General features: G+C 37.9%; 2 protein-coding genes across 9 annotated transcripts in view; both read left to right on the top strand.

Moving 5' to 3' along the window:
* KLHL5 (kelch like family member 5) overlaps nucleotides 1–8,441 on the top strand; it is a 49,534-nt gene extending 41,093 nt beyond the window's left edge. For all 7 annotated transcript variants that reach the window (XM_042812246.1, XM_042812245.1, XM_042812248.1 and 4 more), the window contains 5 exons: nucleotides 601–825; nucleotides 1,084–1,246; nucleotides 4,975–5,187; nucleotides 6,385–6,556; nucleotides 6,899–8,441. In XM_042812246.1, the coding sequence (XP_042668180.1) occupies nucleotides 601–825; nucleotides 1,084–1,246; nucleotides 4,975–5,187; nucleotides 6,385–6,556; nucleotides 6,899–6,955 (830 nt within the window). In that variant the 3' untranslated portion in view covers nucleotides 6,956–8,441. The remainder of the gene's footprint in view (nucleotides 1–600; nucleotides 826–1,083; nucleotides 1,247–4,974; nucleotides 5,188–6,384; nucleotides 6,557–6,898) is intronic.
* Nucleotides 8,442–8,770: 329 nt separating this feature from the next.
* Nucleotides 8,771–20,964, top strand: part of WDR19 (WD repeat domain 19) — a 37,995-nt gene continuing 25,801 nt past the window's right edge. For both annotated transcript variants that reach the window (XM_042812900.1, XM_042812901.1), the window contains exons 1-13: nucleotides 8,771–8,821; nucleotides 9,950–10,041; nucleotides 10,287–10,352; nucleotides 11,980–12,105; nucleotides 12,744–12,859; nucleotides 13,293–13,408; nucleotides 14,631–14,711; nucleotides 16,885–16,997; nucleotides 18,126–18,299; nucleotides 19,247–19,317; nucleotides 20,100–20,272; nucleotides 20,363–20,477; nucleotides 20,739–20,845. In XM_042812900.1, the coding sequence (XP_042668834.1) occupies nucleotides 8,816–8,821; nucleotides 9,950–10,041; nucleotides 10,287–10,352; nucleotides 11,980–12,105; nucleotides 12,744–12,859; nucleotides 13,293–13,408; nucleotides 14,631–14,711; nucleotides 16,885–16,997; nucleotides 18,126–18,299; nucleotides 19,247–19,317; nucleotides 20,100–20,272; nucleotides 20,363–20,477; nucleotides 20,739–20,845 (1,356 nt within the window). In that variant the 5' untranslated portion in view covers nucleotides 8,771–8,815. The remainder of the gene's footprint in view (nucleotides 8,822–9,949; nucleotides 10,042–10,286; nucleotides 10,353–11,979; nucleotides 12,106–12,743; nucleotides 12,860–13,292; nucleotides 13,409–14,630; nucleotides 14,712–16,884; nucleotides 16,998–18,125; nucleotides 18,300–19,246; nucleotides 19,318–20,099; nucleotides 20,273–20,362; nucleotides 20,478–20,738; nucleotides 20,846–20,964) is intronic.

Below are 20,964 nucleotides of genomic sequence, written 5' to 3' on the forward strand. Positions count from 1 at the left end.
GTACAAAGATGACATGCACAGGTATAAAAGCAAAAGTAAAATTGCTTTTTGACTAATTGTTAAATAGGCCTGCCATCTGCTTGGTTGTTTTTTCTTATGTAAGCTTCAATATTGTCTAATGGTAGTTAGAAGGAATCTGGCAAGTTAGAAAAGTTATGGTAAATAATGTGTTTTCATTTATTCTGTATTTTGGAGTTAATGCTTCCAAATTTTAGTTGTTTTTCATAGTCTATGTTGCACTTGAAAGGTTCATGTCACGTAACTTCAGATTTTTTTTCTAGTATTATGAAACAATTGATTTCAGTATATAATTGTATTTAACAAAGTTGATTAGTGTTCCTAAAATTCATTTTACTAAAGGCTTCATTCTTTAAAGATGCTAAACATTCTGCTTTTTGTCTTGAAAAGCACTGAAAAATCCTTATCTATTATGCTGTGGTTGGTTCTTGAGGAATTCGAAAAATACTGTTTGTGTACCCAGTTAAGAACGTGCTGTGGCATTTCATGCAGTCATGTAGGACCAACAAATTGCTGAAATAATGGCTACTTTAATAGCTCAGATTAAGCTTGTTTTACTAACTTGCGGGTGTTGTCATTCAGGAGCTACGAGCATTGAGAAGTATGAACTTCGTACCAACATGTGGACTCCTGTTGCAAACATGAACGGACGTAGATTACAGTTTGGAGTTGCAGTCTTAGATGATAAATTGTACGTTGTTGGTGGCAGAGATGGACTGAAAACCTTGAATACCGTGGAGTGCTACAACCCTAGAACAAAAACTTGGAGTGTAATGCCACCTATGTCCACACATCGTCATGGTCTTGGTATGTAGCTTTCTGTAAAAGCTGAACACTTTCATGTTTGAAAAGGTTAGCTGATGAAAAATTATTCAGGAATTACATTTTGGAGATAGTGTGGGAGGATGTCTTTGTTTTAATGCCAACTTTTTATTGAACTACTTTTCTCTTTCAGATTATATGCAGCAATGGCTGCTTAAAGGAAAGCTGGATTTTGTTTTAAAATATTTTTTGATGCACACGCCAATAGGAAAATGCAACCTTTTTTTTATTTTTTTTTTTTAGGGGTAGCTGTATTGGAAGGCCCCATGTATGCTGTAGGGGGACATGATGGCTGGAGCTACCTGAATACAGTAGAAAGATGGGATCCACAAGCTCGTCAATGGAACTTTGTAGCTAGTATGTCAACTCCAAGGAGCACTGTTGGTGTAGCAATATTAAATGGAAAGTATGTGAAGGCAACTTCCGATTTATCTAATATGTAATTACAGGTTTTCCTAAATGACTTATTTCTCTTGACATATAAGATGTTGATAGCATTAAGAACCAGTGAGACTCCAGTGATTTCCTCCTATTGTGATAGCTTGAAATATCAACTTCCAAAATCACTGTGAAGTTAGGGGAGAGTACTCACATTGTATCTTATTAACTCAGTGAGAATAGTGAAATGGCAGAATTAAATCTCATCTGGAGTGGTACCAGAAATTTCTAAAGCTGTTTTTCACTGAAAATATACTTAAATCCTTTGTACAAGTCATACTCAGACAACTAGGTCATTTTGTGCTGTCACAGGGCATGGTTGCAAGTAGCCTCAAGTTTTCCCAATCCTGTCGGTTACCACAAAGCTGAAGCAATTATATTTAAAACTCTCACAGCAAAAGAGATTTTATTATCCTTCTCCAGTGAGAAAGCTCCAGTAACTTCCCTGAGCAACCAGCTTAACTGTTAACGCAGCTTTGAGTTCTCCATTTGTCAATGCATAAGTACCTTTTGCTGGTTTGTTATTTTTTTGTTTGTACTATCAGAAGTGACCATGGAAAATTACTATTTTCCTTCCCATTTGCACAGCGTGTTTTCCTTAAAGACGCATGTCCCCTAAGGATTCTTTCCTCAAGAGAGTAACACTAGCTCCTTCAGTCCTTATTAGTAGGCCATGTTTCTTAGACTTCCAGTAATATTTTCATCCTTTGGACAAAGCTTAATTATTTGATAGAGTCCAAAGTACAAGTGCTACTTGAACAAAGTAATTACCAAAGTAAATTTGGAGTCATGTAATACTAGATGAATTAGGGTTGGAAGAGATGTTCTGAAGTCATCTGATACAGCAACAACTCATAGCAGGACCAACCTTAAAGTTGTAGGATCTTGTTTCAGCATTAACTGAGCTAGTTCAGGTAATTCCTGAGTTTCAAATAGCTGATAAGGATGGAGATTGAAAGCCTTTCTGGGCAACCTGTTCCATTATTTTACCATCACTGTATCAAATGTCTTTCTTCTACAATCTAATTGGAATTCCCCATATTTCAACTTCCCTCTTGTTCTCCTTTCACTGTATACTTCCGAGAATGATGACCGTTTCTATATAACCCTTTATTAGGGGTTGGAGACAGCAGTGAGGTATCTCCTTAGCTACCTCTTCTTAAGACTGCCCAATTCTTAGACGTTATGTTCTAGCTCCGTCATCATATTAGTGATCATCAGCTGGACTTGATCCTGTACAACCAGATCTTACACCAAAAGCCCGAAGATGGACATAGTATCCAGATGCAGTCTTAAACGTACTGAACAAGGAGGAGACCTTAGCTGTGGTTACTTGAAGTCCAAATCTGTTTTTGCCAAGCTGCATTTTCTTTAGTCCTTTCCCACTCTATACTATTGCCTGGGAATGTGCCATTCCACATACAGGACTTTGCCTTTCCTAAACTACTTAAGACTGCAGTCACTTTTGCTGCCTGTCTCTCTGAATAACAGCCAGGCCCTTCAGCATACCAGCTACTCCCCTTAATTTGATGTTATTAGCAAACTTCCTAAGGCTGATTTTCCATTACATTTTTTTTTAGATAATTAATGAAGACATTAAGCAGTATCAAGGCACTTTATCAGCCTGGGAGGAATGGCACTAGTAAGCAGCTGCCAGCCAGTTACTTCATGCTGCTGATCACAGCCCTTTGCACCCAGCAGTCTATCCTGTTTTACACCAGCCCTGCAGTCAGCTTATCCAAATCATGTATTTGTCATTATGGCTAGTGAATACCAAGTTAACTTAATTTACTATTATTATATCAGAATATTTCACTCTCTTGACCATAAACTTTTTCTTCCAGGCTATGTCCTGACACATCTCCCTTGAGCTTGCCTGAGTACTGTAAGCAAGCAAAAAGCTTTTCATGATTTCTTTTTTTTTTTTTTTTCTTTTTCATGGAAAGCTTAATTAGTACAGCTGAAAGGCACTTGCATAGGGTCCTGTGAGATCTGGAACAAGTCCAGGAATGAGTGAAAATGTTCACCTGGATGCAGAAAGGAGGGAAGAACTTGAACAACCAGCAAGCAGGGTGCCTTGGGCTGCTTTTGGAACTGCAGACTCAATGCTTAAGTTAGGTCTGAAGCTTCCTGTGTATTCAGCAGAGAGTCCCAGGTGTGGTAAAAAGCTCCAAAAGTAGTCTCACATTTCTGTATTATTTTAGAACATAGTTTAGACCCTTAACATAGACAGCAAACTTAGATGCCTGTAGTTAAAGACGTGGAAGTGCATGCAAATTTATTACCTTTAAGCTGCAAGCAGTAATTTCTGCAAATTCTAGTAATATGTCTGTGAACTGATAGATTCCAGATGATTTGCTCAAAATCTTTGTGAAGAGAATATATCCTTTTCCATATCCTGAGTGTGAAATCACTGCAGAAGTGATCAAAATTCTGTCATGTTTCTAGGGGAAGAGAGAGCAATGGGCTTCATTTAAATGCTGTGTTGCATAAAAGGATGATTCTTAGTCATAATTTTTTTGGAACTGTGCAGTATGACTTTTTCGTATACTTCTGTATGTTCCTTACCTTAAACAATTTGTAGTATTAAACATGGGCACTTCCATGGAAATGCATTATTTTTTGTAGTTAAGTTTGTTGGTTAATATATACTTTAAAAAAAAAAAAAAGATACAGTGATGTTTCCCAGTCTGAGAACATCTTGAATACAGCTTCACAGTAACTGCTGGCAAAAAAAAAAAACATTTGCATATATACAACACCATATATTCTATATGATGAATATGATCTATTCATCATATAGAATAGCAGAATTTTTTGGTTGGAAAAGACCTTTAAGATCATGAAGTCCAACCATTATCTAAAACTACCAAGTTCACCACTAAAGACACACGGTACTTAATGTTTGTATGATAAATATTTAACTACTCTAATTTGCCTCAAACTGTGACAGGATGTTGTAAGTGATAATTCAGGTGATATCAAACTGAAATTCACCTCTAATGTGTTTCTTCTTCTTTAGAATGCCTTCTGCATTCCTTCTTTTCAAAATAACAATGCTGGGCACTTCTGCTTCTAAGCCTACATTGCTTAAAATGCTACCTAATTGTTTCTGTTACTTTTAAAGATTCATCAGTGGTATTGGGGCAGTGCACCTAAACCTGTCTTTTCTTTCCATCCTTATTTTCCAAAGAATTAAAATCCTGTTAATAATAAATGCTAGAACTGAGGAAGCTAGGCCACCTAGTGGATGTAAGGGACTTAACATAGCACTGCTGTTCATAAACTGAACTTCAGGCTCAAAAATACATGATGCCTAAGAAGAGGCAGTGCAAAGTTGTTGCATGAGTAGATTACTGAACTCGTCCCTCTGATGCTGCTAGAGATGCACCGTTGTCAAATCACACATTTTGAAAATCTTAGCTATGTGCACAAGTTGGAATGTAAATATGCTATAGGTATAATCCATTTTCTGTCATTGTTATTGTGTGTTAATCATCATGGTAGGAAAAGATTGGAGCAAAACTGTATGATCTGAGTTTTAGAAATAGAATATCCTATTGAAAGTTTAAAGTCTTCTAAACTTACCTTGTTAAGATATTTGGAAGTTCTTCATACATCACTGGAAACTTGAGTTAACTTGCATCTTGTTCAGGCAATATTTATTGACTTTTTATTTTTTCCCAAACTTTATAGACTTTATGCAGTTGGTGGTCGAGATGGAAGTTCTTGTCTTAAGTCAGTAGAATGTTTTGATCCTCATACAAACAAATGGACCCTCTGTGCTCAAATGTCAAAAAGAAGAGGTGGTGTAGGTGTAACTACGTGGAATGGGTTCTTATATGCCATCGGTGGTCACGATGCCCCAGCATCAAACTTAACATCCAGGTTGTCAGACTGCGTAGAAAGGTAATATCCCAGTGAAAGCATATCCTCCCAGTGGTTCTAAAAATGCCAGTCTAAAGTGTGATTTACCATTATTTCGGGGAAATAGCTTCTTAGAAAATTACTTTAATCACATTAAGCTTCTGAATAGTTATTTACCACTATATGCTGCAATAAAAGTCAGTTTTTCCAGAGGAGTACATTACTTTTTAAATTAATGATGAAGTAACTTAAATTCTATCTGCAGCTTAAGAATTGCCCTCTTTCACTACATTGTACTTCAACTTGCAGCATGAGCTTTGTCAGCATTTCCATATGATGATCGTCATGTTTGCATAAGACATACATTTCTGCAGTACTCGGAATAGACAACAAAAGATGAAATTAAGAGTTCATTACATCTGTGTTCTTTATGCAAACAAATTATAAGACCACTTCCTTCTAGGTAGTATGATCTTAGGAAGGTCTCATGGCCAAATAAATATGTTCTTTGTGTAGTTCCTTAGATCTCTTCAGAGCCATGTGATTCCATCAGTTGTACTGTAAGCATCTGTACTTATTTTTGTCTCTTTCTGTCAAGTTAAAGTAAGTTTCTTAACATAATGATAGCATGGATCCTCCTACCTGATCATTAGTTTGTCTTGTAAAGAATGCTGATATTATTCTAGAATGACACTTTTTTAATTAAACTGTTTTGATTATGCTTATGATACACAGTTATGATTAAGAAGTGCTGTAAATTGTCTTAAGAGTTTTGCACTTCCTCTAGAACTTTCTCCAACAGGGTTCTTCAGAAAATGGTGATCTCTCTTGACAAGTAACTTTCTTTACAACCACATTCAGCTTGAACAGCCCATGCTGTGACAGTTAATAATTATTATGTACTTTCTCTACTTCACAGTAGTGTAGCAGCAGAACTGGTTCCAGAGTGGTATGCTTTTCAGTGCAATAAGAAATATGCTAAGAACAGCTATATGTGTCTTTATATATTGCTGCATGGAAAGCAGCACAGAGTGGATGTGTAACTAGTACTGTGTTATCAGATGACTAAAGAAAGATTTTAGAAGAAAGGATCAGGGAAAATGGTCCTTTGAAATTAACACCCAAGTCTGTGTTGCAATACCTGCTCCCTACTATATTGAGATTGTCAGTTCCAGTACTTTCTTTTTATTCTTGAAATTTTGGCAACAGTTTTAGAGCATGACACAAATTATCTTTTAGGTATGATCCGAAAACAGATATGTGGACTGCTGTGGCTTCTATGAGCATTAGCAGAGATGCAGTGGGAGTATGCCTTCTTGGTGACAAGTTGTATGCTGTTGGGGGATATGATGGTCAAACGTACCTTAACACAGTGGAGTCTTATGATCCCCAGACAAATGAATGGACACAGGTATAGTTTCTGATTAGAACATGCTATGCATTTATTTCAAGTGTGGCTCTTTTTGCAAAGAGAATACTCCTTTTCTATGAAAAACTCATGTTAGTCCCCCACTTTCTGCTCCTCCCCCCCATTTTTTTCCAAGCTGATTTACCTTGAACAGACAGTTGTTAATGTCTGAATTTTGGGCCAGTATTATATGTTTGTTTATTTTAAGTCAAGATAACAGAGTGTGTGGATGGTACCACCTCTCTGCTGCAGCTGCGCAACCATTACAAACATCAAACATAGTCAATCTTAAGAAAAAAGATTAAAACCTGACTACACTACTCTAATGAATGTTTTTGCTTACAGGTTGCACCGTTGTGCTTAGGAAGAGCTGGAGCATGTGTTGTGACTGTGAAACTATAGGTTGTTTTCTTTGAGAAGGTGAATTTCTCCACTACGACAGACTCGGCTGATATCTTTTTTCCTCAAGCCAGTTAAGAATATGAGGTGCAGGATATCTACAACAACAAAGTGTTTGGTCTCCGACCTACATACGTATTATTCTTTTGGACCAATATTAAGCACTTTTTAAAGAATTATCTTTGTTACCTGCACATTGGAAGAGTTACAAGCAAATCAGCTGCAACCAAGATGTTGCCGGCAAGGGATCTCCATTGAGGAAATACTAAGAAATGAGTGAACTTATTGTGAACTCACTGGGATAATCAAATGTTATTGATTTATGGCCTTGACTCCTCAAACATGCAGAGAAATCATGCCATTAATAAATACAGTTCCACCGATACAATTGAGGACACCTCTGGGTGAAGCGAGTTACAGAATTTAACCCCGTATATTTAATTTGCCTATAATAAACATGTTTTTCTGTGGGTATCTGAGGTATTACAGTGCAGGCTGACAAACCAATGCAAACCATTGTAAATGGCAGGTGTAATGCTTGCCTTAAAAATGAAGTTGTGTATTTGGTGAATATTTGCACTTTTACCATCATTCCTAGTTTAGAAATATTTTTATTTAACCAAAGCCTTATTTTAAATATTGTCTTATAATGCTAACAGAAATCTGCTATTTAATTATGTCTGCAGGAGGTTTCTGAAATCCAGTGTACTACTTGGATATTCAAAGGTTTTCCATAAGATGGAGAACATTGTACCTTTTCTCTAATTTGGTTTTTATATTTACATTGCTATTTTTAAGATAAACTCTATAAGCATGAGTAACTAGTGGGAAGAATTCTGAAGTGTGATTAGAAGTTAACCAATTTAGTAAGAGCACTTTGAATTTTTCAAAGCATTCCATTGCAAATAGACAAAGAGTCTACATTGATTCTCAATATGTTTTACATGAGGCTTTGCACTAATGTGAAAGGTATAATTTTATAAGATGAAATGAAGCAATCGTCTGTCTTTTTCTCCAGCGAGGGTACTTCAAAATGCAAAGAGCCAAGCTGCCGTATGAGCACGTTCAGCATCTTGTAGGAGAGTTGTGTATGCCTCACAGGATTTATTTTTTTCTTTCCAAATGCTTTATAATTTGCCTTTTTTGACTCCTACGCTCTGCCACACACTCGTTTGAACAGTCTGAATGTTCTCTGGAAGTCTCTTTGTATTTGCTTTTCTGTGCCTTGTTCCTTCTGTTTTCCAAGCGGCGGGCAGCGCGGCGTGCTGCTTCCTGCCGGAGCGTCGAGCTGTCAGCTCGCAGAATGTTTTCCAGGAGTGTGAAGTGTCCGACACCCAAAGTGTTTGTACATTTGTAATTTTAAATTTCATGTGTTCATGCTCTCGACGAACTATTTATTGGTTTAAAGGCAATTACTAAGCGGTGAAACTTGGTGTTGAAACCTGCTTTGTTCGAAATTGAATACAGCTGAACTTAAATGCGCTTTCAATGGGTTGGTGCCTTTTTTTTCTTAGATGTGTCGATTTTGCGTACCCGAGTCTGCACCTTTAATTAAGAAAGGTTGTTTTTACAGCACACCTTCGTTGTACGCGCTTTACGAAACCACCCTTTTCTCTCTGCGCCCACGCAGCTCCCCACTCCGCACGGCGGCGTACGCTAACGGCCACGCGGCGCTGCCGCAGGAATCTCCGCTTTCCCATTGGCTCGGGCGAGCGGCCCCGCCTTCCGCCTCTGATTGGCTGCGGTCTCCTCGTTTCCGCGGTGACACGGACGCCGGGGGCGGGAGGGTTCGGGGTTTCTCTCTCAGCTGGGGTCGAGGGTTGCGCATGCGCGTGGGGCGCTGAGCAGCGAGCGGTGGGCGCGATGAAGGTAAGTCCTCCCGGCCGCCGTACGCGGGGAGGCGTTCGTTGGTGGGATCTCGGCCTCGAGGGCGGCGGCGTCAACCAGGGCGAGCGGGTGACGAAGTTCGTACTCCGCGCCGCCTCGGCCGCCTTGGTGCGGTTCTTGAGGCCTGTGAGGGGCGCGCGGGGCGCTCTCAGTCACGGCAGTCCCGGGCTGTGGAGCCGTTACCGCTGGCCGCCGCCTTGGTAACGGCCCTCAGGCTGCCCCGCTGTGCTCCTGTCCGCCCGCCGCGGGGAACGCTTCTTGCTTGCGATTAGGGGTCGGGTGACCTGCGGGGAGCTGAAGCTCGCCGCCGTTTACTGAGCGCTTCATTAAAATGGCTTCAAAGCGGAACGCGGTTGTCAGGCGTCGTTTGTGCCCGTGTCACGCAACGCTCGGTTTATGGCGAGTTATGGACCCCTGGGGAAAAAAAAACACAAACCGAGCAAACATACCTGGGTGTTCAGGGATCCCCAGGCGTGGTGTTTGTCCGACGGTGTAGTAGGGGAGAAAAGGGTGAAGTTGTTGGCGTTGTCTTACAGCCAACTTACAGAACGGTCTGTGCAGATGGAGTAAAACATCGGGAAGCTGGTAAGTTCTGTGCTGAGAAATCAAAACCTTGTACAGCTGAGTTGTTTTGCAGCCCCGGTTTGACCCAACAATTTAGGGAGAGCAAAACGGCTACATGACTTTAAAAAGCTAGATACTGGGCTCTGTTTTGCTGTCCCCTGTGACTGAAGGTGCTATTTGGTCCTGTGCTTCTCCATAAAATTTAGAGGATTAAGTACTATGATCTTTGGATACGAAGAAAAGAGCCTGATGCAGTCATTCAAGAGGAAGAGTAGTCCCACTGATAGGAGTCACAACAGTTCTCAGTGCAAACACCCAGCATCAGCAACTTCAGTTCCTCCAGCTTAAACCAAAAGATTATTCTCTTGAATTTTGATACTTTGATACATTAGAATCATCTGGAAGCTGGTGGTGTTTTTTTTTTCATGGGGGAGATTCCAATATTGTTTTAAGCTTATGATAGTAACGTGTCATTTACCCTTTTTTTTTTCTTTTTCTTTTTCTTTTTTTTTTTTTATTTTCTTTTTAATGTGTGTGTGTCTCCAGCAAGTATTCAGTCTATTAGAAAAAGCTTGGTCTGGTTCCTCAGTGCATTTTGCTTGGCAGAAAACTTTGGGACATTTCCTTGCTGTAACAGGGTAAGATTGCAGATATTTACTGTATTTTCCACAGTAATCATTGAGAGTAGAGCCAAAAAAAAACAGTTGTTAAGTAAATCTGAACCAAAGCAAAATGTCTTACAGTTGCATATACATGATACTTCTGAGCTGTGTTACTGCAATTATAAAATCTCAATGTAGGAAAAGCTTTTATTTGTAACTTGATGAAGAATAGACGATAATAGATGAAGAAAGGGAATAATTTTGTGTGTTAATCTTTTTAGAGGTGATCACACTGTGAAAATTTTTGATCGTCACGGTCAGAAGAGAAATGAAATAACTTTACCAGGGTAGGTACTAAGATGAGTTTCAGTTGTTTTTTCTTTTTTATTTTCAAAGTGTTCATGCAGTCTGAGAACTTCTTAGGAACAGATGGTGGTTGTACCTAGAAAAGAAAACAAATTGATGAGTATGTATGGAATATGAGGCACTAAAATCTGAGCTATGCTAAGTTGTCAAGGATAGCTGGAAATATACATCCTCATATCTGAAGCGTTATTTATTATTACTACTAATAATAAATAATAGAATCAATATGATTCATTAAAAATATTAGAAGATGCCTAGTATGATGGTAAGAATATAATGTGGTCATATACAGGATATCCATGTTATACTCTTTATGACTACAGTCTTGCCAGTGCCTATTTTCTAGTGATTTGTATAGTAGTCTCACAGAGGATTGATATCCTGTGTTTTGGTGTCCTTTTGCTTGTATCACTGGCATAATGTATGTGTTGGCATTTTTGCTTCAGGTTGGGAGTTTGCTTCTGAAGTGAATCTCCCTATTTTTCCTGCTTAATATGCTTTCGTTCACTCTGGAGAGTGATTTTTAGAGTATAGAAACTGGATTTCTCTCAGAAGAAATTTAAAAAGTGATGTCCTTTGGAAGATGTACTCTCACTGCTAAAAGGCAGCCAGTCCATCAGAACAGAGTACAGGTGGCCAGGTGTACACACTGTGACTTCATGCCCTCACATCACTGTGTTCTGTAAGTCTACTTGTGTTGGGCACCATTACCACCTGATGTAGCAGTAGGTATCTAAGAATGTAGTTCAGGATATCGAATACTTCCTGCTCTAATAGTTGATGTTACAAAGGTTCTCTTACCATTCCATTGATAGAATTTTCTTTCTTTAATACTTATCAATTTTTTTCCTGTTTATTTCTTTTTGTCCTTTTTATTCCCATTCTCGATGTTCTGATTGGCTCGTAAGTGTTCATACATGTGTTTTGGGAATAGACAACTTTGTTTTTTCCAGACTAACCCCAGGAAGATTTTTAAAAAGGAGAACTTGAGTTGGAGGCTTATTGAGTTCATTTGTAGCAGTGTAAGTTTCGGCAGGACGCTTCTGAAGTTGCTTGTATTAGGAGTTTTAATCTGAGTAACAAGAACTAAGGCTTTGAAGGTAATGCCTTTTGAACCAGAAGCTGTGAACTTATGTAGTGGAAAGAGAGTCTGCAGTATATGGTACTTTATATGTGTGTGGTAAACAGTTCAGTTTCCAGTTCATCAGAAACTCTTGGATAAACCTGTTCAGATCATTCTGGGAACAATTTGCTAAAGGATTTTCCTGCTTCTGAAAGACTTTCTTATCCAGGGTCATTACACTTATTGAAGTAGAAGAAAAAATCCCAACAGTGAATAGAGTCTAAGAAGATAGGACCTTACAGGAGGTTTTCACTCTCTTGAAAATCCAAGTGGCGATATTTCAAGTGCTTCAGCTTGTGTCATTCTTATGAGCTTTGAGTATGGGCACGGCTGCTACAAAAATACACTTTCCAGATAAGTCTGTCATGGGCTTGCTTGGTAGGAAAGGGGAAGGACAGGTACTTCAACTGCAGAATTACAGCTGTTTCTGTATACTTTTAAACATAGTTTAATGTAATTAACAAAACTACATGTTTTTTCTTCAGTAACTGTGTTGCTATGGACTGGGATAAGGATGGAGATACCTTAGCAATAATTGCAGAGAGATGTAGTGCCATTTTTCTCTGGGATGCCAACACAAGCAAAACAAGCCAATTAGACAGTGGCATGAGGTAAGAGAGTTGTTTGTTTGTTTGTTTTTAAGAGGTGTTTTTGAAGACTTAGACCACTGTGAGCTGCTGCAGCAGCTTATTCCGTTACCTCATACAACTTTTTATTACTTCCATTATTTTGTGCACACTCAGGTAGTTCTGATACTTATTTGTAGAGACTGTGTGCTCCCTTTAGAAGTTCTGCTTTGGTGTGTATGGTTTCATAAAACTTCAAAACATGTATGCAAGTATGACCTCATTGTGGCCTTCCAGTATTTGAAGGGAGCATTTAAACGGGAGGGGGTATGACTGTTTACATGGGTTGATAGTGATAGGACAAGGGGGTTTTAAACAGATAGGGAAGGTTTAGTTTGGGTATTAGGAGAAGTTTTTTTCACACAGAGGGTGGTGACACACTGGAACAAGTTGCCCAAGGAGGTTGTGGGTGCCCCATCTCTGCAGGCATTCAAGGCCAGTCTGGATGTGGCTCTGGGCAGCCTGGTCTGGTGGCTGGTGACCCTGCACACAGCAGGGGGTTGAAAATTGGATGATCATTGTGGTCCTTTTCAACCCAGGCCATTCTATGATCCTATGAAAATGTTTTTGTAAGGACACAAAAGGAATCTACTTATGGAAAATAATAATTTTCTTTATTTTAGGGATTCATTGTCTTTCTTATTATGGTCTCGAGTAGGAGCTTTACTCGCCGTTGGAACGACTAAGGGAAACTTACTTATATACAACCGTCAGACATCTCGCAAGATTCCTATTCTTGGTATGCATTGTTTTGCACCTGGGCTTGCACTTTGGAATGGTGGAGTTTTGTTAATATGCCTACTTTCCTTTTTTTGTTCTGTGTGAGAATATGCAAATCAAAAATTACGTTTAACTTTCATCATCTATTTTGTTGTTGTTACTGGAGTATTTCTGTAGTTCAGTGTGTTAGCCGTGTAAGACACCTGTGGACAGAAAAATTAAGGGTAGAAATTTAATTTAAATAAAAAATGGAAGAACAGGGGCTGTGCAAATTCCTGGAAGGTCAAAACACTTCCATCTAGGATTGAAAGGTTAAAAATTAAAATTTGACTATTGAATTTTAAGTTTCTTTGCATTCTGATAATCTGCATTTGAGTGGGCAAATACAGTGTATTTCTGAACCAGATTTTTTGTTTTGTTTTGTTCATTTGTGTTGTGTGTTTCTTTTCTAGGTAAGCACACTAAGCGAATTACTTGTGGTTGTTGGAGCACTGAAAACCTCTTGGCTCTGGGTGGTGAAGACAAAATGATTACTATAAGCAATCAGGAAGGGGATACTATAAGACAGGTAGTGTTTATAATCTCTGATTTTAAGACATACATGGATACCCCTGGTTCTTGGGAGAGCTAGAAAGCTACAGTGTAAGGGGTGTTGATGCTTTGTTCCATATCTCTGCTTTCAAGGACAAGGAGGCTTTGAGAAAACTTAGAACAGGAGGAGTGCAGATCTGAATGTTTGAACGTGTGTGTTATGCAGCATAATTGATGGTATTAGGATCTCGATAGCTCTGCTTCTCTTATCTGTTATCCTGGCCTATATCTTTTACAGGAGAATCCTAGGAGTGCAATTTTAAGTTGACTTGCTCAGTAGCAGCACAGGACAGGTCTCACACAACTGTTTATAAAGTCTTTAGAGTTTGTTTTGCTTTAGATTGGTTAAATAAGGATCTTGCCTCTGGTATTCAGTGATTTCTTCCAGGCTGGCCCTCTCACATCCTTGAGAGGCTAATTTCAGTGTTTCATGTAAGTACATTCAGATTCTCTTCTCAAGCATTCCATTTGCTTGCACAGATGAGTCTTCCAAGCAATGACAGTTGCTGCACAATATACAAATGAATATAATTCTCTTTCTACATTTAACAAATGCTGTTTCACTCATGGTTTTCAAAGGTCTTTCGTAGCTCACTTCATACACTTCCATCTTTATGTCTGAAGGCCAATGTGGATGAAGAAATAATAAATTAAGTTTTTAGGATGTGTCTGTACTTTAACCTAGCTAGCTTCTGTAGGAGAAGCAGTGTAGTTCAGACAGCAAAGGACAAAACAAGGTTTCCTTATGAGGTTTTCTAACCTCATATTGACTACAAAAGCAACTACTTTGCTGTCACTGCATGGACCAGGTGGTTTTTATTATTGCTGTTATACATTGTAAATATTGCATATATCATTTATGGTGATTATTCTCTCTGATACTGCACTGCAATAATCTTGTTTCTATTGTATCAGTTAGTGCTGTTTGTAAAACATTGTTGTGCAGAGCTTCCTGTTCATTTGGATCTTTCCCTATCTAAATTTCTAACTTGTTAAGATACTTTTCAGCATCATTCATGGTAACACATCCTTATGATTCAAACTAATTTCATGTTTTTTTCAACTTTTTTCATTTTTGTTACTAAATGCTGTAGCAATTCTTAATGCTTAAAAATACAGGGCAGAAATAATGCAATTATTTATCATTGATATTTGCTGCATTGTGTACTGATTTTTCAATCTGAATTTCTTTCTTGCAGACATCAGTGAGTTCGGATCCCAGTGATATGCAGTTCTCAGTTATGAAGACTGATGAAAGAATATCAACCAGGGAAAGCACAGTAAGAAGTCAATACAAAATCCTGCAAAAAGTGTTTATTTGATGTTTCAGGGTTTCTGCTAGTAACCAGTGTTGGCCAGACAGTAATTTTACTTTTTCCTTGGCTCAGTACTTTACTTTGAAGCTTTAATTCTCCCTATCTCCCCCCCACCCTCACCCCCCACCCCAGGTAACTTTATTTTCAAGCTTTGCCCCTTTGCTCATTAAGGATGTGTCCATGAAAGCATGGTGGCTAGCAGAAAGACAAATGACAGTAGTTTTGCAGTAATTTTAAACACAATAGACAGAGGTAAGTGTGGGTACTTAAAATACCCAATATAACTGTGCAACGGTGCATGCAGTGGTACGTGGGAAACAGGGAAAGTCTCAACTATGGAGATGGTTTTCAGCAGTCAGTTTTGGAAACAGATCAGCACTCATTGGGTTTTTGTCTTGTGCAAACCTCAGTGTTGATGAGCCTAGAAAGCCATCTGTTAAACCTCTCCTATAAGCACGATGCTCTCTCTAAATGGCTACACTTTCACTGACTTCATAATCTTTCTTGAGGGAATCAAGTTCCATTGGATCCATCAGTGATGAAGTACAGAAAAATGGGGTAATGATGAGTGTAGCAGCACATATTAGTAAGTGATCAGTAGCAAAGTACCAAAATGAGGCAGAAAATTCATGGATGGCAAAGTGATACTGTGTTTACAATTAGTCCAGATGTTATACTTAAATATGGACAGCATAATTAAAATTTCACAGTCAGATATAATCTATGCAGGATAGAATTTCTCCTGTATTATATTGACTAGGACTTTTAGGAGTGTTTTTCTTCTCTGCATGAAGTGCTTTCTCTTCCTAGGGAAATTTTAATTAACAAACATTTTGAAAATGCAGGAACTTTGTCACTTTGATTTTCCCTGCTACTCTGGGGGGTGTGCAATATCTTAGGCTTTTCTATTACTGTTTTTTATTACAGCTCTCAAGTTTGCTGTAGCATGTTGAGGAAGATCTCTAAGTCTGTAGTCCTTGGTGTTAGACTTGAATAGTCCGTCAGCAGTTTAAACCAGATAGCATTTATTATCTGCTCTTGTAGAAAGTTTGGCTTGATAATGACCACTTCCATTCTTTTACTTACAACACTGGAAAAAAAACCCTTCAAGTTGGAGCAAAGTAAGCAGTGTGTTAACATGCATCACAATATAAAACAATTCTTGTACTTTTCTAAGAGAGTCTAAGAAATTGTATTTCTTAAACGTTTCATTGTTAATTTGCAGTGGAGTTATAAGCAAACTACCTCAAGTGACAGAAATAAAACTTTAAATTTGGAGTTAATTTAGGAATTACAGGGCAGACTTTAAGTTTGTACTTCTGAATTAATGGATTTTTTAGGTAATTTTTTTTCTCAATTTGAAAATACCTCCTATTTCAAAGCACAGCTTTGTATTTTAACCTTCCAGCTCTTTACAAAAATAGTCTTCTTTTTAGACAAGGAGGACTGGAACAAAATTAACTTGTAAACAGCCTGTCAAAATTCTTCATTAAAGAATAAGGTGAAACAATTTCTCCTTCCTTGCTTTTTTCTAAAATTAGTGTTTTACTTTTGTCTAACAGTCACATGCTCTGGAAGCAAAAATGGTATTAAATAGTAGTTTACTCAACCTCTCTTCAACTCTTCAACTCAAGTCCAGCAATGATCCAGGTTTCATCAAATTAAATTATATACCTAGACTGATAACAAACTGAAAAGATGCGTGTAAAGAAAGCTGAGCAGACTTTCTTACTTGAAATAGCAACATTCTGATAGTCTTCCCTTCAGCTTTCCAGATAGAAGTTCTGTGGATCAAAAAACACATTGTAGTGCAAGTGAGAGTAGTCCAACAAGATGCATGTGATCTCCTGTCTTTTCCTCAGAAGAAGTGGGGCTCTCCTAATGCTTTTGCAGGGACAAGTGCTGAATTTGAGATGTGTGTTCTACTGGGCTTGCATTTAGAGCTGTGAACCACTAGCTCACAGGGGAATAGCCTGAAAATCTCTTCCATTATTAATAAGGATTCAGGATTCAAATTCGTAGCATTCTTAAGGATTATTGTAAGTTCCGAGTCTCATCTTTTAGTGAGGGTGTTGAGGCTTATTTTAATGTGACTCTTTTCCTCCTGAGTTAATTTTTTCTTTTCATTCATTGGCAGGTAAGTGTAGTGGTTGGCAAGAAGACTCTCTTTCTTTTTAATTTGAATGATCCTGATAACCCAATTGATCTGAAATTTCAGCAGCCTTATGGCAGTATTGTAACCTACAGATGGTAAGCAGAGCTTCCTTACTGCAGCATTCTCATATTAACAAGCTGAAGATTTCCTCAGTCGTTCTGATAAATGCTAAAAATGAAAACATGTATCCATTGCTCACAACGAACTTTTCTTAAATGTATGAAGCTACGTTTTCTAATTTTTAACAATTCAATGGCTGAGAAGGTAGGATTGCCAAAACGTAATTGCCCCTGGTATGTTCTGCTTTAGAATGGTAATACTGTCACTGTCCTGACAATAGATAAAATTGAGGGCTCAATAGGTTTGGGTGAGTTGCTAGTGGAAGAGCTATGGTGGAGTTGCTATTCCTTTGCAGAAATTCTGAGCTAGAAGTTTCAGCTCTGCACCCAGAAGTACCTGTACTGTTTCTGTATTTTTGAACTGTGACACGGTGTCTGTTCAGTCAGAGTGCTGTTAACATTTAATGCTTACTCTTAAATTCTGCTGCTGAATGTTCTTTATTTTGGGGCACCTGACAAGGTGTGCCCAGATTTTTTCCTTTGTAATATTGTATTTTTTCCCAACTAAGCAGATGAGACATTTGTTTGGATTAACCTTGGCATGCTTGTAACTATTTCTGTTTTAAAGTGCTTATTTGCACTTGACATCATGAGTATGAAACTATTCACAAACGCACACTCTGGCTTTACTGCTGTTTGTAGCAGTGTGCCTTAAGGGCTGAATGACTGCCATTATTATTTTTAGCATAGCTTTGATAAAAACGGAGTCAACAATAACCTTGAAATTGAAGTTTCCACCTCCTGGCACGTTTATACTAATGAAGATACCAAAGTTCTTTCTCCTAGCATCACTGCCATCTATGCTGCTTGCAGAAAGGGGCACAAAAGAATGTAGAAGAGAGGATAAAAGAGGATTTGGGATTGAATGCTGAGCACCCTTGTGTGACAGATTTGTATTTGTTCTTTAGGAATCTTTGATTGTTTTTCCCTTAATCTGTATTGTACCCTGTTGTTCTACATGATATGTATGGATTCCCATAACTTGATTATTTTTCCCATTAGAAAGAGGGGTTGACAGATTACCTCAGTAGCCTGAAAGAAAATGCATTTTGCATAATACATAAATAAATCTCTTTTGTTATTTTTTTTTTTTCCTTTTATCAGGTATGGTGATGGCTACATTATGATTGGTTTCTCAAGAGGGTGTTTTGTAGTCATCTCTACACACATTCGTGAGATAGGTCAAGAAATCTTTCAAGCTCACAATCATAAAGATAATCTAAGCAGCATTGCTATATCACAGTCATTAAACAAAGCTGCATCGGGTGGTGACAATTGGTAAGTGACCGTTTTTATTCATAAAGAATAGACTTCATCTCATGTAATTCTAGCTGTTTGGCATTAGAGCTAGTCTTCAAGGCTTCCAAAGAAGTCTGTGAAGAGAAGATGAGAAGAATTGCTCTCTGGAACTGCCTCTTTGCCTAAAGGTAGAGGAAGCTGATCTTGACCAATATCTCTGCACTTTCACTTAACTTTATTGTTATTAATTGTGTTTTTAGGGTTGTTTTGTTTTTTTCAAGTAGATAAAATTCAATACTGATTCTTTTTCTAATCTGTTATTCATCAACTGAAAAGTCCTAATTTCTTTACTATGGTTGATTGGACATAGATGCTTAGCAATGTCACTATTCATTTAAATCTGTACTGAATGTACTGATAACCTGATAACTTCTGCCACTTGGTCTTAACTGCAATCTAGAGAAAAGTATAAATGTGCAAGCAGTTCAGGAGAAAGTAGTTACAGATTGGAGTTCTTCCAAAATATATTGTGCATATGATAGAACATGCCCTACAGCTCCTCTTCCACTACTTCCTGTTCCTGTAATAACTAAATTCTTCAGTGGAGGAGAAGCTGAGGGACAGCAGTAGTCTGTTCTGTCCTCAGTTCTCCGTGTGACCTTACAGGCTGTTGATTTAAGACCCTTGCACATCGAGAGTTAGATACCTATGAGAAAAGCATGGTACAACTCCACATCAGTTGTACAATAAGTATGGTTTTTTAAGCCATTCTTTCACACATACTAGGTAACATGAAAACACATGAAAGCTATCAGTCTCTTCACTCCTCGTGTGTGTACATTGCTCTTTAGGAAATTTTAGATGTTTTGCATTCGTGCTCTCGTTTTGTTCCATTAGGCTGTCTTAACTGGGTTGGGTTGAGTTTCTTACAATTTATGGTGACTGAGAATTATGTGAGTGAGAAAGACTGTTTATTTTTGTTTTAGCATTAAAATTCATGATCTGTCAGACCTGAGAAAGATGTATGCCATAATAAACTTGGATGATGAAAACAAAGGTATGTTAGTAATTTCCTTGAGGGTGGCAATTTTTATAAATCAGGTAAAAAATAGAATTTTGTGCTTGTTTACATGTATGTATTAAAAAAAGTATTGTTGAAAAACTATGTAAAAATGGAATTTATTATGAAGTTTTTATTTCCCACCTAATATGCATTAGGTGATCCGCAGCAAAAATGAGAACATGCTGTTATTTTTTGAAAGCTTTATTTTATCTTTTTGAGGAATAGAGCAGTGCAGCTCTAAGAATATTTGATCAATCAGAGTTTGTTAGGTTTTAGGCTTGTGACTTTTTTGTGTGAGTTTGTGTTTTTTCATCTGCAATATGGTATATTCAGATAATAGGATAATGCAGATTGTTTTCTACTTCTTTCCATGTTTTTTGGGTGGGTGAATTTCTTAATGCTCTTCTGCATCTCATTTACTTAGGGGGGATGATACTTAATCTGGTACACAAGTTTTCCTCCAGTGGCTTCCAGAGCATTCTTATGAGGCAGTGTTCTTAGGTAGTGAGTTACCACTATTATATTGTGTATCTGAAAGTATTTCAATCAAGTCTTTACTCTTAGGAAGATGCTAAATTAGTAGATTTTGGGTTTTGTCCGAATGATTCTATTTTATCTTGGAAATGTTTTAATTGGTTTGGTTTGAATACATTAGTATCTATATTCCTAGGTGTGAATTCCTCCTACTGTTACATTTCAAAGTGAAAACATTGCTTCTTTGTTTCATTTCAGTAGCCAAAGAAATGAACTTTTGCCAAAACTTGTAAATGTTTTAGGTGTCAATCAGCTGGCTTGGACAGATGATGGACAGCTGTTGGCAGTATCTACACGACGAGCATCCCTGCATGTTTTCTTGACAAAGCTTCCAGTCCTTGGCGATACTTGCAGTACGCGGATTGCTTACCTCACTTCTCTTCTTGAAGTTACTGTAGCCAATCATGTGGAGAGAGTATGAAAACCTTTTCCTTTTAAACTTGGTTTGGATAAAAGGAGAGTAAGAATGACTAATGGATGGAAACTGATACTGCTTTTCTTACAGGAGCTACCAGTTACTGTCTCTGTTGAAGTAGAGCCCAGTTTCATTGCTGTTGGTGTTTATCATTTGGCTGTAGGAATGAACAATCGGGCTTGGTTTTATTTGCTTGGAGAAAACAGTAAGCATTAATTTCATTCTCTTATTTTAAGCAGCCACATCGTTGCTTGTCTTTTTTAATGAATGTGGTATTATGCTTAGCAGTGCTGGACATTCTGCATTGTGCAATTAAAAAGAATGAAATACCAAATATCCCTATTAGGACAAAATAATGGTTTTCCCTAACTGAAGAAGTTATTACAAGACATTGTAATTAAATGTAATAAAACTTCAAGTTCCAGATATTGGTAATGAAATGCTGAATGTTTCTCTCTCTCTGTAGACGTGAAAAAGCTTAAAGATGCAGAGTATCTGGGTACAGTAGCAAGCATGCATCTTAATTCTGATTACGCTGCTGCTCTCTTTGAGGGTAAAGTCCAGTTGCATATGGTAAGAGCTCAGTCAGTTTGGATTTCTGAATTAGTAGATTTAAGCTTGAACAAGTTCAAGAAATCTTTAAAATGAGATAAAGTGGAGTAATCTTCTGTTAATGGAGATAGAAATAAAGT

The sequence above is a fragment of the Centrocercus urophasianus genome, unplaced genomic scaffold, assembly GCF_019232065.1.
Source record: "Centrocercus urophasianus isolate 14NV4802_14NV808 unplaced genomic scaffold, USGS_Curo_1.0 seq_13, whole genome shotgun sequence".
Taxonomy (NCBI): Eukaryota; Metazoa; Chordata; class Aves; order Galliformes; family Phasianidae; genus Centrocercus; species Centrocercus urophasianus.